This window comes from Perna viridis, chromosome 1, assembly GCF_037379345.1.
Source record: "Perna viridis isolate PV_CMFRI_1.1 ecotype Kerala chromosome 1, ASM3737934v1, whole genome shotgun sequence".
In the NCBI taxonomy this organism is placed as follows: Eukaryota; Metazoa; Mollusca; class Bivalvia; order Mytilida; family Mytilidae; genus Perna; species Perna viridis.
In genome coordinates, this window is record NC_142445.1 from 52700015 (window position 1) to 52719424 (window position 19410).

General features: G+C 31.2%; 3 protein-coding genes across 4 annotated transcripts in view; 1 reads left to right on the forward strand and 2 right to left on the reverse strand.

Annotated features, from left to right (window-relative positions):
* Positions 1-3363, reverse strand: part of LOC148629323 (uncharacterized) — a 44816-nt gene extending 41453 nt beyond the window's left edge. The window contains exon 1 of the mRNA XM_088548246.1: positions 3247-3363. The gene's annotated coding sequence lies outside the window, so the exon portion shown is untranslated. The remainder of the gene's footprint in view (positions 1-3246) is intronic.
* Positions 1-19410, forward strand: part of LOC148629319 (metalloendopeptidase OMA1, mitochondrial-like) — a 142347-nt gene that overhangs the window by 100077 nt on the left and 22860 nt on the right. The window lies entirely within an intron of this gene.
* On the reverse strand, positions 5985-19404 carry LOC148629324 (uncharacterized protein C6orf62 homolog). The gene is made up of 7 exons (XM_088548322.1): positions 18786-19404; positions 16904-16993; positions 12967-13056; positions 12289-12411; positions 11745-11879; positions 11310-11369; positions 5985-9597 (listed from the first exon to the last, which is right to left on the reverse strand). The coding sequence occupies exons 1-7, from the start codon at positions 18912-18914 to the stop codon at positions 9532-9534; spliced, it is 693 nt and encodes a 230-aa protein (XP_088404448.1). The 5' UTR covers positions 18915-19404; the 3' UTR covers positions 5985-9531.

Sequence of the window (19410 nt, forward strand, 5' to 3'; positions counted from 1 at the left end):
TTAGTTTCATTTTAAATGAATTGGCTATTAAGTACAAGGGATAATTATAATCTGAATTTATATTGATTTCCAGAAAATAAGTAAAAATATTTTTCAACACAACTTAGTCTGAAAACTACCCCTATTTGGGTGTTAAGCCATATATCCACCACTATAAATTTCGAACTAGACTTGATCAATATGCCATCTTAGCCACCGAATAATAGCAACTATTTACATGTACGAAACCCCTTTTCGGCCACCAAAGTCCTTTTCTATATTCCCGACTTTTTTTTAAGATATTAAGCAAAGGGGAGTAACTTTCTACAAATTTATCATCTGACAGACTGGTTTACTGTCAAATTGGAGCAATGGCTGCAGCAGACTTCAAATTCAAATATTCAATATGATGGCACTGCAGTAAGTACTTGGATACTTTTAATAACTTATTTCAAACCAGTAAGGTACCATTCTTGGCAAGGGATGGGAGGAAAAATCACCAGCAGAAGACCACATTGAGATGAAAGGATTCTGGTAAATTCCCTGAAATGCGTATCCTTTCATCATTAAGCTTTTACATAAAAGCATTTTTTTATGTTTCCCTGCATTTGCAAGCCATTTATTGGTTAAAATACAGCGATGTATTGGATCTTTTCAACAAGTCGGCTATAATTTTTACATTTCTTGTTCGCATGCAAATCAGGTATTTCACTAAAATAATGGCCTAAAATCCGACCGTTTATAAAAAAAGATGTTTTAATTTGTCAAGCTTGTGTAGTTATTTGACATCTGGAAATAGTTCATCAAGCGGATAAAAGGATTATTGACAATTGTTTTCACTTTTTAAATTGATCTTTTGTTATTTGATAATTAAATGACAATGGGCCCCGATGATGATAATTGTCAACCATCATCATCATCATCATCATCGATAACCCTGATTAGCTGATTGCCCCTCTGCCACCTCTGGGGTAATTTACTGGTCATTAAACATTCATTTTCCTGTTTAGACAGCAATTAATACCTTTTGTCAGATTTATGACTCCTCTAATCAAAGAAATGTGATTGAAACACAAATTTAGGAGTTTGAATTTGGATTTCTCTAGGTAATTTTGACAAAATTGGGTTTTGGGACATATTTGACCTGAAAAATCATGTTAGCCGGACATATGGTCAAAATCGTGTAAGTTGGCATGTACTACTGGAATACAGTTTTTACCGAAGTGAAAATAGTTTAAGTTTCCTAGAAAAATGTTTGCTGTTTTTCCTTTCCCCAATGAAACTGCAAACCAGGTTGTCTGGTGTTGGTTGTATACATGTGATAAAGTCATTTGTTCAACACTGGAGATTTGTCCTTTTCCAGCTGTAGATTTGGTTTGAAAACTGGAGGTTTCTTATCCGGTTTTTTTCGCGGCGTAACAAGTCAAATATGTGTGAAACTTATGGAAAACCTTGCATTAAGTCTGTTTCTATGAGAAAAAATGCTGAATACTCTATTTGAATAGTTGGTATGACCCTTTTGATGCAGTAACACTTGAACATTTTAATGATTTTTTTTATTAATGACAATATTTACATAACAAGAACAGCATGAACTTAAATAACTTTCAATTCAAAAGTGTCATCATTACTATATATCTACTAATAATTAAATAATTTTCATTTAAAAATTGTCACTACAATAGCTACTATTGCATAAATACATGAATGCATCAAAATGATTTCATTTCAAATAATCATTACTGGCTTGGCACCACTTTAACTTCCATGCAGCATTGAATTTGGAATTGCACAAACTACTTTGCTTTCTTGGCTGGAGGTGCAGAAGATGAAATATTACATGTCAGCATTTTGATGGTTGATGAGAGTGCTCCAAATTGAAAAATTCACATAGCTCCTCCATTGACTTGGATAAAAAAAACAAGCCATACTTTGAAACAATTTCATTTTCAGTGGATGCATGGTCAATGTTTCCATAACCATCAAAAGATCAAATATCCCGCATCAATGTTTACACAATTAGTCCCAATCGTCGGTAATAAAATCGTTTCATCATTTAAGCGTTTGCCACTAAAACTTGGGATAATTGTCAATTATCTCCTGTTGTTATATAATCATCACACCTTTTATATTATGTCTTGTCAATAACCACTAAAGCTCTTACTTACTGTTCATGACCCTAATTAACATGTTCACCTGTCTACCTGAGATCAACCAGAAATGTCTTTATTCAATCCTCTCAGGTTTTTCCCTTTAGTAAATTAAAAAAATGGCCTACAAAATTTGTTTATGATATTTTCGGAAAGCGGTAGTTTTCTGTTTCAAAGGTAGAACGGTAGGAAGGTTCCAATTCCTGTAGAATTGAACTACCGCCGGTAGGTTCACATGTATGTGGTTGGTTATTTCCCTTTGAAAAACTTGCTAAAATGGCATACATTCCGTAAATATGAAAAAGGACTATTCTAAAACAGTAGGGGCTAGAACCCCAGAATCAATACCAACCTACCTTTTGTGGTTTGAAACCATGTTATAAAGTTTTGTGAAGATCAACCAACCAAACAACGAATACTCAATTTATCATACGAAAACCAAATGTCTATGGACAAGTCAAGTGCCATGCCAATATAAAATTGAATCTCCTCCAAAAATTATACTGAACATTTTGTAAAGAGCAATTGTTTTAAATCTACAATTAACTGAATGATGAGTTCTCAAGTTACAGCAAGGTGAGAAAAAAAGCATACAAATTCAGTGTTCGCCTTGGCTTAGCCTTTACTTTACTTATACATTCAATGCAAAATTCTCGTAGGAAAAATAAATTTTGAATTTTTTCAATCTCGGAGGTAAGAACGAAAAATAATAGTAAGGGAATCGTAGTACAGAACGACATGAATAAAATGGCAAGTTTTTTTAAAAGAACCGTCGAGTAATTACAAAAATAAACGCAAAAAACCACAAACAATCTGAGGTGAATTGGACTATAGTCACTAGCCTGAAGGCCTTGGCTAGTAACAATTGATGAGAAATCAATACCCCAGAAAGTTTATGAGGGAATCTCTTCTTGATAATAAACGCATATTTAAGAGCTATAAATAGTATTTATGGGTAAGCTCTAAAGCTCCTTGCTGGTGATTAACAGGTGTCCGTTTTAAATAATTTACGCCAGGACGTATCACTCATCGTATTCGTAAGGTTGATCAACACCAAAGCGTACATCTGTCAAAGAAACTTGGAACAACCTTTTGTTTGTCTTTATGCATGACTTACCTGTACTTAGTGCAAAAAATTGTATTAAATAGTAAAAATCGTAGAGTGTTATGTTACACTCTAAATTTCGTTCAGAAAGCCGCCATTTTGTTAGTGAGTTGCCATGACAATCTCCCGCCAAATTGGTCTCGTTAAGTGCAGAATGAATTACGGTGGAATCATAAACAATATCCGGTTCGTAGAACATTCCAAACAGAACTATAAAATTAGCACTCTAATTCATAATTATTTTCTGTAAACTGATTTATTTTTCTATGTTAAAGCTCTTGCAAAATAAACCTCTTAGTTGCTATTGTGTAGCCACCAGCAAAAATAATAATAATAATAATAAAAACAAAAACATCAAATTTTTATGCTATTGAGTTTCTTCTTTTAATTTGATCAGTCTAATTTCTGATTATCTATGTGTGTATGAATGTAAAACAAAAATAAGGATTTATGTACAGTGTTCAGAGGTGTACACAGAGATTCTTAAAAGGGAGCCCTGACTGGCCTAGAAGTAGGTTAATTCAAGTTAACTTAACTCACAAAAATATACCGGTATATACTTGTAGCAGAAATGTGATAATTAAACTGTTTAAAAACAATGATATCTGAAATAGGAAATTCCAAAAATTTATTGTAAAAAATCCACTTAGGTGGACTCATATGAAAAGCTGTAGGCCAGCTACATGTACAACTATGGAAACATGATTCAAAGACTATATTTCATGATTGAGATATTACATACAGAATTTGGTATCACCCTTGATGACATAAATTTAGCCTAGCTTAGAAAAAAAAACACAGAAGAAGAAAATGTATTTTATATAACAGCAATGGTTGTTAATAAGATAACTAGGAAAAAACCAAAACGAACAAACAAAAAGAAAACAAGAGATACACACAACAGGTGAAGTTAGTATGATTAAAAATGGGAAGAAGTTAAAATGCTACATTTTGTTATCACTCCTGAGGAATCTGTTTATAAGAAATCTTATTAGTATATATGGCATATGTCAATAAATCATTATTCTTTAATAAACAAGAGGCTCCCAGGAGCCTGAATCGCTCACCTTGTTGAAATTTGCCTTTCAAAATTAAACAAGAAGTTGTCCAACAATTTTGACTCAAGAAGTCTTTGGTAGGACTTATCACAAGATCTTTTCAACAACTGAAAGTTTCTTTTAATCAATCATAGTTTTCAAGATATTGAAAGTTTGGTTTCAATTGGTCAAGTAATGTCGGAGAAGATTTTTGAAAGAAATAACATTAAAAATAGCAAAAATCGTTGAAAAAGGGCAATAACTCCAACATGGCTTGACGGATTAAAACCAAAATTTGACCAGAGATAGATATCATCATGCTGAACACTTTTCTCCATGTCAGAATTCAGAGCTAAACCTAACGGTTTAGGAGATACATTTGAAAAACTACTGTCTGACCCCTATGAGTCCGAGTTGCTCATTTACTTTTGTTACTTTGTATGTATGATTTTAGTTACTTTAGGTTCTTTGTTGTGTATGTCTGTTTTCCATGTCTGGTCTTTGTCCCTGGATTACATTCTTTTGATTACCGCTATAACCTTGGTTCCCTTGATTACTCTTTCTATTTTCAGTAATGGCAGCCATGTTTTTCGATGAATCAAAATCCCCAAATTAATTTTATGCAGTATACCCCAAGGAACATTCATACCATGTTTGGTTTCAATTGGTCAAGTAGTGTCAGAGGAGAAGATTTTTTAAGGTATCATACCAGTATACTAAAACAATTTTTTTGCAGTCATATTAAATGAAAATCTCCTTCCTTTTGTATGAAAAAAGTTCCATAACTAAATATAAAATCCAAAATTTAAAAAAAAATTAAAAGGCACTTACATTAACAGATATAACCAATTAACTGATGTTCATTAAGATTTGTTGAGTTTTGTGCAAAAATGGGAAAATCCCCCTTCCTTTAAAGCCCTGTAACTCAAAATTGTCAATTTTGATTTTTAATTTAATGTTCTGCAGATAAGATTTAATATGTCAGCAGAGATCAAACCCTATTTGGGTAATTATTGATCTTGATACAGCTCTTTGATTGTGATTAAATGTTTGATCAAGTTTCTGGACAGAAGTGGAAGACCATTAGTATTTGCGGTTAGACTTAAGGATAAGTAATTTATATATGAAGGTAAGGCCCATAACCCTAATGATCTATCAAAACATTCCTTTTGTGGTATGGAACTTAGTGAACCTAGTAGTACAAACATAGAGGGATCCATACAATTTACTTGAAAACCACTAAATTGTTTTTTTTTCACCCCTAATTCCTTTATTGATGTGTTAATCATCCCCTAAAATAAATTCCAGCCTGATTTTGGTGGTATAGAATCTTGTGATACAATTTCGAACAGGTCTATACACATAAACTAAGTTATACAGTTAAGTTTTAAAATGCTTGCTTTTTACACTTTTTGACCCATGTTTCTCAACAGTAATTTTTTTACTGTGAGCTTTTGTTCTTATTGAATGGACATCCATGAAAGCAAATAAATTCACCAATTTACCAATTTACAAAACAAAAAAATATATAAGACAAATAAACTGAAACTGGATACAAAAATATCTGGACCCAGATTCTTTGAACATCTCAATGCTAAGATTTTTTTCATCATCATGCTAAAAAGACTGGTCATGCTATACCAATTTCAAATATCAGAATTTTTCTCACATGTATATATTTGTGTAGAGGGAAGAATAAAAAAGTGAGCTAACTTCTTATTAAATAAATTTATTTTTCTCTACTGCTTCAGTTAGGAATGTCAACATTCTTTCCTCGTACAGTAAATGTCTAAGAAAGACACTGCAGACTGTACAAGTATACTGATACAGAATCAAATTTCAATGAATAAGCACTTAACGTATACATTAAAGCAAAATTTTCAAAAAAAAAACAAAAAACAAAAAAAAACAATTAACATGAACAACATTTGCCATAAATACCATATTTATAGTTCCACCTTAGAGTAAAAGAAAATAGTAAAAATTAAAAACAAAACATTACCTTTCAAAACACCTTTTTTTAGGAAGAAAATTGTAACAGAACAGACTTAACGTTATAGTTGTATGATATTAGATATTTTTTGTATATAATCAATTTTTAAAACACAGCTAAATATTGACTATATTACAAAAAGTACCACTATTAAGTTGAATAACATTTCAGTCAAAGAAATTGACAGCGTTTAATGGCACATATTCCATTCCTTTTTATGTCTGTATGAAGCATTTATCAAAAAAATTCTACATACCTAAATAAATGCTGCCAAAAACATAAACAAATTGACAATATCATCAAAACAAAAACAAAATCAACAACTTAAAATTAACACACACACAACCACACTCTTAATCACTTCACACATTACACACTGCCCATCACATGTATTCAATGTCTGACCCTGCATTGATGTTAATAAAATCCTTGTCAGACAGAATGAGAAATCATTATTTACTTCCTTATATAGTTGGCACAATGTCACAATGAAATCAGAAAGAGAAAAAAACTGAATCAGCAAAGCCATTATACATTATTTCAGGCGAAGCAATACAAGTAGAAACAAAAAGAAAATCAACAGATATAGAGACAATAACACAGTCAATATATCAAAATAACCTTTATAGACAAAAATGTGTTTTGTGTATGGTATTAAAAAATAATAGCATTTGAATATCAATATCTGCTTTGCAAAAAGATTTGAATGTAATTTGGTCAATTAAGATACTTGAAAATGATAAATTTCTATAAACCATCTGCGATTGCCTTGGACTTGTTATTTTCTTACCATATTTTGTATGAAATGAATGCATCCACTGCAAATTACAAACAGATATACTCAGTCACTGTTCTCTGTTTACAACACTTAAACAAGATTGCTATGCATAGCCATATGTCCCCCGCCACAACAGAAAAATTCAAATGCAAAAGCCTCAACGCCAGTAAAATTTGTCCAATCAAAATGGTGGAACAATATGATCAACTGCATATGATGACTACATTCCTATAAAATTTGAACAAAATCCATACAGCAGTTTCCAAGGAGTTGCATCCACACAGTGTTTCTATTGTGTTGCATGTACAAATCAACAGTCATATAACTCCTGTAAAATTTGTTGAATCAGAATGACAGCACAATATGATCAACTACATATGGTGACTAACAATCCTATATAATTTGAACAAAATCTGTTTAGCGGTTTCTAAGGAGTTCTGTCTACAAAAAATTGATTTCCTTCAGTACATGTGCCCTTGACTTTTACCTACTTGATTTCCTTCTCTTATTACATAACCCATAATAATTACACAAAATAGTTAACATTCATGTTTAATAAGCCAAATCTATACTGAAGACTTTAAAACAAATCAAAATAGAATTATTCAAGAAACATGTAAATTAGATACTAAAATTTTTGGCTCCATTTAATACAACAAAACCTGGAGTCAACCTCAACCTTTCTATAGTGGTAGGGAACCTTGCATTATATTTTCATAACAATCCATCAAATAACACTTTAGATATCAAACAAAAGCCTATATCCACAGACAAGGATGAAGACTCATATGACAACTTTTTAAGTAGCAGTCTTGTAAGAATCATGCTAATTCTGTAATAAGTGATACACCCCAAAAAGGCTACACAATTTAATTTTTGTTTATAAGTCTAAATGATGAAATGTATAAACATTCTTCAAATCTGTCTGCTCTTAGGAGATAATCCACATTGAAAATCCAATAGTTTCTTTTGTATTTTAGTGTCATTCATAGAGTCATCTCCCTTAATTTTGAATTCTACAGTTCTTTCTATGTAACTTTTATCTCCTATAATCAAGGTTATATGAAAATCTGCACCTTAAATTCTGTTTATTAGGTATTTTATACAAATAATAAAAAATTAAAAATATGTAGACTTTCCAACCATGAATCAAATTTTGCACGATTCTTAGCTGAAGAGCTACTTAAATATTCTTAACAGAAATGAAATAATTAAGGCTCCAATGAAATATGAAATGTTTTTCTGTTGAATCATATTATTTCAATCATTTCAGTGGAAATTAGCCTAAATAAATGAAGAATTTCCATATGATGAACAATCAATCATAACATTTATCACACATTCACAATTTAAATAATAATGAAAACAATACACTTCACACATAACATTCAAAAAGGGTTCTTCACTTAAGTATACTGATACACAATTAACAGATATTTCATACATTATATATAGCAAAAAATTGCTGAGTGCAAATTAAGAACAATCAAGCAACAAAATACTTTTTGAAATGAAAAAAAAAAAGAAAATGAATAAGAAAATGAAAATACAAATAATTTGGTATCTTTTTCCTTAAAAATTTGTCAGTTTGCACCAGCCACAATTACCTCATCTAATCACTTGGTAAGTATAAAACAAAAACAGTTTACATTGTAGCTGTGTATTAGAAAATAACAAGTGATCTTAACATTAATCTATTAAACAAAATTTTCTCTGTAATGATAAGATGAATTCAAATTAGAAATGCTATGAGCAAGCTCACACAGAGAATACCATGGCTTTATATGACTTCAAATGTTAAATCAGTAAGTTGAATTATTTCTCTTTTGAGTCCTTCAGCACTACATATGCTGCCATGCATTCCTATTAAATTTCATCAAAATCCCTTCGGTTTCAACCCCTTAGTTGCAAACTCTTGTGTTATTCAATAATTATTATATTTCTTCATGCACTTTTGCATGTGATGCCTTCCTATCAAAATGTCATCAAAATCCCTAGAGATGTATAGGAGGAGCTGCATGGCAAGAAGTGTGGACAGACAAACAGACTGACTGACTGATTCCTATGTACAATGTATCACCAAAACTTTGTTTGCATGGATATAAAAAAAGAAAAATCACTAAAAATTGTATGAAGATAATTATACATGTTTGATAAAAAAAAAAAAAAACACAAATGATTTTCACAGAATCTTATTTTATCTTTTCTTCTTTTAAAAAAAAACTCCAATGATTTGTGTTCTGAAAATAAATAACATACACTGAAGAGAGATAAAAGAAATTTAAGAGATAGTTATCAATAATAATACTTATGTTTATCCACAAAAAGAAAAAACTTCATACAGGATATTTAAAGTATTACACAGACAACACTTGAAATGCTTATTAATAACAATACAAATATTTTTAGATAAAAAAGTCATAACTGATACACGTTTTAAAAATAAATATCATTTGAAATGTTATGATATAAAGTCCCTGATGAAATAACTATTCTGGAATATGTTTCGATAGAATTTCTTCAACTGTTCCTGGGCCCCATGCTGTAAGCTGGTCCTAAAACATAAAATAAATACAATTTGGTGCTGACTTTTGAGATTTCCCTTCATATGAGTTATACCTACTGCATGCACTCACAACACTAAAAGAAAACATTGGAAAACTACCAGTAAAAATGGAGCTTTCTTCCATAAAAGCAAGCATTGCACCAAAAATAGGGCATTAAAGGAACATTTAGTAAATGATGAGCAAGAGGCTCACGAGAGCCTGAATTGCTCACCTGGTCAGCATTGAAAGTATTGCCATATTCAACTCTTTATATCATTATATATTTAAAATCAAAACATTAGTGAAACATGCAAATTCAGCAACTTTGGTTTTCTGGAAAACAGAAAAAACTGGAAAATTGTCAAAAGTGCATTTTCAGGGGAGACAACTCCATGAAAATAAACAGATTTTTCTGAAATTTACACAAAAGATAGATCATATTATACTGAACATTTTCTCTATTTAAGGGCAATAAATCTAACAACGAGTCTTCAGACATTTTTGACTCAATGGAGACTTTTGTAGACCTTATCAAAAAGATCATTTCATCAGATGAAAGTTTTTTCCTATCACTTATAGTTTTCACAATATTGGCTGAAAATAAACAAGGAGTTGCCTGGCAACTTTGACCAAATACAGACTATAGTAGAACTCTTCAAACTAAAAGAGGAGGGTCACATTTATTTTCCGATATCTCTTATAGTCTTTAAGATATATGTAGACATTGGAGCCTTGACCTCTGCAGTCTAAAAATAGCAACAACAGTCATGTTTTAAGCTTGATCTATATAATCGATACTATTTTTAAACTAGATACTCCAGATGTTGGTAACCAAGTTTGGTAATAACCCACTGAGTGGTTTTGGAAGAGAAAGGTTTTAAAAGAAAAGTTAATGACAGACGCCAAGTATTGACAACAGCTAACATGGTAAGCCTAAAAGAAATCAAATTTCTTTGATTATCAAAATTAAATATGAAATACCAGTAAACCTTCAAAATAAATTAAAAAAAAAATAAACACCTATTTAAACACTTTTGGCCCCATTTCTGCTGAATGGTAGGGGCCAGTGACCCAATTTTAAATAACTAGTCCTCTCTAGTAGCAATACAATATCCAAATTTTTATAATATTTGGTTCAATACAACTACCAGTACAGATATCGCATTGAATCGAATTGTTAACGATAACGACAACAAAGACAGCATCATAACATACCAGTAATGCATCCACACATTTTGTGGTCATATAAAAACACATTTACATTGTGTGAAACCTCTACAGGCCAATGCCAAATGGCAAGTAAAAACTGCATTTGGCTAGTGCTTATTTTTTAGCACTTGCCCAGATGGCAAGTGATAATTTTCTGACTTGTATTGTTATAACCCTGGACAATAGTTTTATATATCTTAAAACATCCTAACACATTTCTACCAACCCAATATTCACTGTTTAAGGGTCATACGTAAACAAAGTCGGCTATAAACATTTTATTTTGGCAAGAGGAAATGGAAAATAATTTGCCATATTGATGAGAAAAATTAAAAACAAATATCACTTACTGCAGCTACGCCTTATTGATCTTAATTTCAACAGAAATACAGTACTTAAAACCTTGAAAACAGTAGATAATAACAATGAAAGGACATATAACACTCATGAATACTAACATTTAAATGCTAACTACCTGTACACGTAATGAAAATGAAGTGAAAGTGTAATACCTGAGGTAAGTATAGACACATGCTGGAAAGCTTGAACACAATCACTTTATTTTTACTTGTCTACAAAATAAAAAAAATAAACCATAACTACTCATAATTAATAAAACATGAATTGTGATATCAGAAAAATGCAACTAGATGTTTTAGTAAAAAATTTTACATAGGTTTTTTTCCTTTTGTCTGAAACAACTGAACTGGATTAGAAGGCAATTGTTTTTCTTTACAATGTAACAACATTCCAAGGGAAGGTTATACAGAATTTCTGATATGAAAATGACTGTAAATTAATCATTGAATTACATGAATAATTTAAACATTTTTGAATTATATATTGTAATATCTCTATGTAACTTTTGGTTTAATTTTCTGTAATCTCATTCAGCAAAAATATTTACATTAATTTATTATGTACATCATTATATAATAAATATATACCTGTAGTTGATTTTTATCAATAAATAAGAACATTGATTGTGAAGGATTACTGATAATCATTCCTGTTTTTTCTTTCCTTGTTAACAGCCGCATTAGCTGTTTTTCATAATCACCACGAAGAAAATCAAATTCAGCCTGTAAGAATTTAAATATTAACTTTTCTTAAGCACAAATCTTTAAATGATCTACCATACTCTAACAGATATTTAAATACTGGTATTAATTTATCTGATACCTTATTAAAATTTATCTCTTTCCAAATGAATCTAGGTAGCAGAAATAAAAACTTTTACCATACCACTAATGTTATGTTGTGACTTTTCTGAAACAAAAACGATCTGTAGAAGTTTGATTGTTCATTGCTTGGCATTTGATGGATGATCTCATTGATAATAATACCACATCTCCTATTTTTATATTCCATAAAGATAAGCAGCTTAGTGCTATTATTATATGCACAATGAACCATAAATATAGTTTTCATGAGAATATATCTATAATTGAATGATTCAAATCATATCATTAGCTTAAAAATACAAATTACCTGGATAGGTTTGAAAGGAGCATCATCCCCTTTCCATCTGGAAAACAGGGTACATTCAATTTTTTCAATATCATTTCGTGGCCACAAGAAGAAATCTATCTCTGTCGTACAACCAAGAACATCCTGTCAATCAAAATATATTTTATTGAAATCAGCATTAGAAAAAAATGTGTTATATATTAACATTTTAATGTTCATGTGTTCAATCAGTACTGAATAGTAAAAGTGAGGTCTTTGATTACACTTTGACTAGACTTTACCTCTAACTAAATAGAGAAAATATGTAGACAAAACAGTGCAGGGAACCCAATCAAAATTAAGGATGAAGGCACTCTGAAAAAAATTTAAAAAATAACAAAATTACTGTAGCAGTTTAATCTTCACTGAAAGTTGTGTGAATCTATATCACATCATATAAAGGGAAAATAATACAATGGATAAAATCATACTTTTCAAGTTCAGAGACTTTAATTACTTCAGTGATTGGAATTTGAGCAGGCCAAGCACCGTTTATCAAATTTCTGCTGAAAATGTCTCATTAAAATGTTTACGTAGAATGTCAACCCAATGGTCCAATGAATTTCTGAAGATCATTAAAAATGGCCCACTCTCAAAATTTTTATCAAAATCATTATTAACTTTCATTTGCTAATCATAAAAAAAATCATGTGAACAAACCCGTCTCATTGACTGCCATCTTGGTGCATGGAGCTGAACAACATCTCTTTCCAGTAATTCTTTAGAGCTTTCTAATGAGTAAGCTTCTTCCTATAGAGCACAAAAAATATAAAAAACTAGAGGCTCTAAAAACTCAGAATGTCTCACCTAAAAGATTAGTAATGCTGAGGTTGTATCATCTGACCTTGTGGATCAAAAAGTAAGCTATTTCAAAAGGTCCCTTAACTTCTGAGTCACCTGAACCATTGGCACACCTGAATCATTTGTAGAAGGCATTAAGGTCAACAACCCTTTTAAGTTTCAAAACATTGGCATCTGTGGTTTCCAGGTATTGAATTTCAGAATTTTTTCCACTAGCTAAATTTAGCAAGTACTGAAAATTTACATTCGATAAATTTAAGTTTTTTGGGTTATTTCTTGATTTTACCTATATGACATATAGAATTCCACCAGCATATATTAGCACATGGAAATAATTTCTACTAGCAAAATTGAATTTCAACTTGCATTAGCAAGTATTTCTGCTTAAATTCAATCACTGGTTTCAGAGAAGTTGATCTTTGACAACTGGACTATCAGAAGCTTAGATACTGTAGCTTCCGGTAGTCTATTTAATGAAACTGAACCAAAAGTGGACTGTTTAAAGAGGCTCCTCCATACATCGTTTCTGTCAAGTTTGGTTAAAATAGATCAAAAAGGTTTTCATGAAGTTGAGTAAAGTGAGAAAAGATTAGCGACAATGAATGACAGTAATGACATTAAATCACTTGGAATGTTAGTGAAGGTGAACTAATGAATTATTATACATAGCATTCTAGGGTATTGAACCTTAAAGTTGCATGGCAAGTTAAATACTTTCAATTAAATGATATAGCTCCTAAAGTTTACAGCATCACTCCATACCAGTGAATTCAATTAACTAGCATTTACTTTCTCTGGCAGACATTCACTAACCAAGGCTGAAGGGAAATGAGAATCCTATACTACTGGTACTGCATACTGTATGATTTAATATGTCAGTTTGTTTTTATAGATACAAATGTTTATATGAAATAAATTGGTTTTGCAGTGAATCAATTCAAACTAGAAATACTGTGAGCAAGCTCATAAAGAGAATACTCCCTGCTTCAAATGCAGTCAATTTTCTTCCTTTGGAATCTTCCGACAGTAACTTTATTTGTTCATGCACATAAGAGGCACAACCTTCCTATAAAGTTTTATATAAGTCCCTTGAGCAGTTTTAGAGGAGTTGCAATAAAGAAGTTTTAATATGTAAAACCTTCAGTTGGATTATCTCCCGTTGGATCCTCCAACAGTAACTATATTCCTTATGCACATCTACAAATAATGCCCAACCTTTCTATAAAGTTTCATAAAAATACCTTGTCACATTGGATATGTACCATCCGATCGTTGGTACAGAATCGTATTGACAATCTCAAGAAATGTGTCAATAAAAGATTCAAGTTTGTATTCAATGATTGTGAGGCACTTGAATGCCTTTCCTAACTACACGAGAAATATGTTATTGAACCTGTGGACAAAGCTTCAAAACTTAAAATCCCGCAGCTTTTTGGAAATTAGTTCTCTCCAAACTTTTGACTTCTCAACGCTTTACACTACGTTGTTACATGATAAATTGAAATCTCATTTGAAAGGATTTATTCTTAAATCTTTATCTGTTTCGAAAAATTGTGTTGTTCTTGGTTACAAATCCACATATTTTTCTAAAACATTGCAGAAGGGCAAAGTGTGCTACACAGAAAAGCAGGTTTGTGATATATTTGATTTCCTCATTGATAACATATTCATCACCTTCTGATGAACTACATTTCAACTACAAGTTGGCATTCCAATGGGCACTAACTGTGCTCCTCTCCTAGCCGATTTGTTTTCATATTCATACGAGACTGAATTTCTTCAGAATCTTGTAATGATTAAAAATATAAAAGATGCTAAATCCTTTAACTTTACATACAGATACAGTGATGTTGTATTGTCCATCAACAACTCTTCCTTTAGCAAATGGTTACTGTCAATATATCCACCAGAGCTCAAAAAAAAGGAGACTACAGAAACAGCTTGTTCTGCATCTTTATTGGAACTACATCTTGAATTTGACAACAGTGGTTGTTTAAGCACTTAAGAAATATGATAAAAAAAGACAACTTTTAATATCATTAATTTAATTTTCCTTACCTGTGCAGCAATAAATCTTCATCTCCTGCATACAGTGTTTATATTTCACAATTGATTTGCTACACTAGAGCAAGTACTAACTACTCTGATTTCCTTGAATGCCATAAATATCAACATAACAGACTCCTGAATCAGGGGTATGAAGAAATGCATCTCAAAAGGACTCTTACCATAGTCTTTTTTAGATTTCAGTCCTTGGTTGAAAAATACTCAGTTTCTTCTAAAATAACGAGTAATTATTGGTTTTTGTACTTTGTGCTGATGTGACCACTGATTTTCCAAAAATGACATAATAGCATGCAAATGCTATTTCATCACAACTGGTATATTCATGCCCCAATGGAAGAGGGAGGTTTAACATGCTATAAAACCTGGGAGGGGGTATAATCAGTGAATCCTTAATTTAATAAGTTTTAAATGATGCTGCATATTACATACAATGTAGAATACCCCCACTCATTCTCAACCATTTCTGTCAAACCTGGAAAGGGAGATACATTTACTAAAAAAGTCATCATGCAACAGCAATATAGTACCAAATATCTGAGCAATAATAAGTTAATAAAAGCTGAGAAATCTGTTTCCATTATTTATAAATTTCCATTATGCATCATCCAAATGATAAACTTCATGGAGCCCAGCATGATATGACTGTAGTGTGTTGGTAAAAATTATTACTTTTCACTTTCTAATTATTATAAAATATAAATTAAATTATGAAAATTTTGACAGAAAAGGCAATTTACATGGAACATGTTTAAAACATTTGATGTTCCTTGACTCATTCTGCAAAAGATAAATTTCTTTAATGCAAAGTTTTTACTTAACATCTTTCAAGGCCAAAACAGGCGTCTCTCAAATCATCAATTGATTTAAAGACTAGATTTTGATTAAATTTGCAGCAATGACAGAATATCTTTAAGCAAAATAACTGCCAGAAACATATTTACTGATTTTGAAAGAGATATAGATTGATATAAAAGAAATCACATATGGACTATACTTTATCTTGTACTCAGAAGCAATAGGGAAACTCCTCTGATGAACCTGTGACATAAGGTATTTTGACATAAGAAAAAGACTGATTGAAATACTAGGCAGGAATTTTCATAAGGAATCTGTTGAAAAATAATTCTAAATTGGACCAAATTTTTTTTAAAAAGAATATTTTTTAGAATGGCCTCTTTATGTACTCCTTAAACTCTAAAATCATTAAAAATAAGTCTATCCTCAAACACCATAGGACCATCTACCATGTTCCAAGGAACAATGAGTGAATATTTTGAAAAAGATCTTAAAAGTTTTATAGGAGTTATCCTAAATAAATGAAAGTTAACTGACTTCAATGAAGATGACGACGACTCTGTTGCCAACAATGATGAGAAGGTGAAACGATTATATATCTGCAAATATTCTTTGCAGTAGTATTATAAAATGCTTTGCATGGTGCAGCTTGATATGACCACAGAGGTTTAACACTTAACATTTGGGGCAAGTATAGACACACTATTCAAATTTGATACAGCTGTATAATTTGAACGCATTTGACACATGATAAGAATTTGACCAGAATCAAAGTGGCCTCTTAATGGCCATTAATTTCTAAATGGTTCCAGCCCTAATCCTTTAAGTTATTCAACAATCATGAAAAAGAACTTGATTCCGGTCCCCTAATTCTAAAAGAAATCTATTTATTCATTGAAGTCTGCTTATTTAAGATCACAATCAAACTTGATACCTTTACTCCTTTCATAATACTATCTTCATAATTGTTAGTCATGACTGGAATAACCTCAGCAACTTCAAATACAGCACCATTCTTTTTTTGCTGAAATTATTAAAAGAACATTTTTTTATTAAGGTTAAAATATTTTTCCATTATTTATTGTTTGCCGCCTAATCTTTACAAATAGTATAGTCTACTGAAGACAAAATCTAAAAAAAAACAAACAATATATAACATTGTGTGCTTCTTGTAAAAGAGACAGCTGGGATAGATGTATTAGGCCTCATATACTTTCATAAATATTTACAGTATACCTGAATTACATAGATTTTTGCTCTTTGTAGTTAATATTCCACCCAGTAGTCTGTATAATAGATTATGTATAGCATTTATTAGATGCAAGATTTTTATGTATATTATATCATGTTGCTGACAACTCATGTTTTGTTAATGCTATAGCTTTTTATACTGATGGAATCAAGTGTCTTCTTCTTTTAATAAACACACATTAGACCTCTTAAATTAAATTTACTGGTAAATACATGTAGGCTTTTTTTTTTTATAAAAACTTCTTACAAGTTAATATCATTCAATTAAACCAATCTCAAGATTTAATGAAAATAATCATCAAGATTTTTAATAGGACATTTTTTTAGCAAATAAAAAAGATTTTAACAAATAAATTTTATAGACCCTAAGGCAAGGTAAAAACCATAATTTTGCCATATCGCTTCAATTTAACTCATGCAACACTAAATTGTCAGATTTCAGCCTAAACCTTGTTCATACAGTATGTTTTTTTTTGTGATATGATGCTCCTAGTGTAAGTTATTGAAGAAAAACTCAAAGCTGTGCAATACATATATTTCCCCATTGGCCTAGATTTCATATCTAGACTCAAGGCAAAAGTGTAATTTCAATGAAAAATCCCACAGAAACCATAATTTAACCAACATAATTCAGAAAATAGCGAATAAATGGTAAAAAACTTCATATTTCATGTAGACTAACTGAATTCTTGAAAGTAAACATCTAAAAACCCCAAGCAAACACTAGCAAATAACGTTTTTGATACCCAGCTGATCTCCCTTATTACATGTACTCGTACATATGTAGGCATGATATCACAATTAATTTTCAAGTTCATTTCAATAAACACATTTGAACAGGTTAAAAAAATCCCATCTGCACAAAATTAATAGAACTTCTCTGGCCCATAGAAAACCACAAGTGGTATTTTATTCATAAATTTCAGCAAAATTCACCAATTTATAAAATCAATGCATATGACCTGAAGACATAATGTATATGACCCATATAGTCTATTGCAGCGAGCCCCTGTGTCTGAATTTGAAACTAGGTACATGTAATGTTCAATGCTAACCAATAATTTCAACCTTCAATGTAAACTTCCTGTTCTCATACAAGCAAAAAACACATGTAGAACACATGTAGGATATTGAAGAGGTACATTTTTAATTCCGGTGAAGCTATTGACAGTAAACACTGCACTGATCAGCAGCTTAATGTGGAATAGTAATCTATAATTAAGCAAATATGTGAATGTAAAGTACTGAAATTAGGAGTACAAGAAGTTGCTAACAATATTAGTGACTTAAAAATAAGGAAGGTACCCATTACCAAAGTTGGAACTATTTTCGTATACAACAAAAAATCGAGGGGAAATAATTGTGGTCTCATACTAGAATCATGTAAACACTTCAATGTAGGTTAGCTTTATGCATTGAAGCACGTCCCCCAGATATATCTAAAGACCAAAATAAATGGTGAAACAAATTTTGAAAGCGACGGACGATAAAATTTTTCGGGTCCTTATCTTTGGAGGGAACATTTTTTTTGTTTAGTGGTTGATACAAGTACAATATAAATATACCTTGTCTTTGAAATGAAAAATGATATACATCTTGAATTCAAAGTGATCTGCTAGTGATTCACGCTTTTTACGCAGCTGTTGTCTAAGGCGTGATACAGCAGCTGATTTTCTACCCAACGGATCTCCCATTGTTGGTTGAGTTTGGATTGGGGATCTGGTCACTTGATATCAGATTTTAATTTTCGTGCCATTTCTCATTCTTTCAATTTTCCTTCTTCATTCAAATTAAGTTAAAGCATGGTGATCACTTATGCAGGCTGAAAAAGATGACATTTCATTGTTTCACAGGCTTTTGTTTGAATTAGGTCTAGGATATCTTGAACTCAAACCTTTACTCTTATCTTCAGAATGCCCAGTTAACAAACAATACCGTCGGAACTAAATCGAAACTGGAATACATATGAAAACGGACAGGAAAAATAAAGAGTCACGTCGGGTTAGGAGCAGCAAATACTCCCTATATTTGCGTAGCCTTTAGTCGACAGATTATACTGCCTATTGGTTTGTCTATAATACATCTTGGTCGTAGAATTTGTCAGCTTTTTAACTGGGAATGTGCCACTTTCATGCTCACTAAATGGCGATAACAACTTCCGGTTCTTCGGTTCAAACAAAAACCAAAAAC

Excerpts from the sequence above, each read along its gene's own strand:
- LOC148629324 (XM_088548322.1), bottom strand. The coding sequence starts at position 18,914 with ATGGGAGATCCGTTGGGTAGAAAATCAGCTGCTGTATCACGCCTTAGA. Across the intron at positions 13,057-16,903 it reads GTATTATGAAAGGAGTAAAG|GAAGAAGCTTACTCATTAGA; the intron begins GTATCAAGTTTG and ends TGTGCTCTATAG. Across the intron at positions 9,598-11,309 it reads TGTGTCTATACTTACCTCAG|GACCAGCTTACAGCATGGGG; the intron begins GTATTACACTTT and ends TTTATGTTTTAG.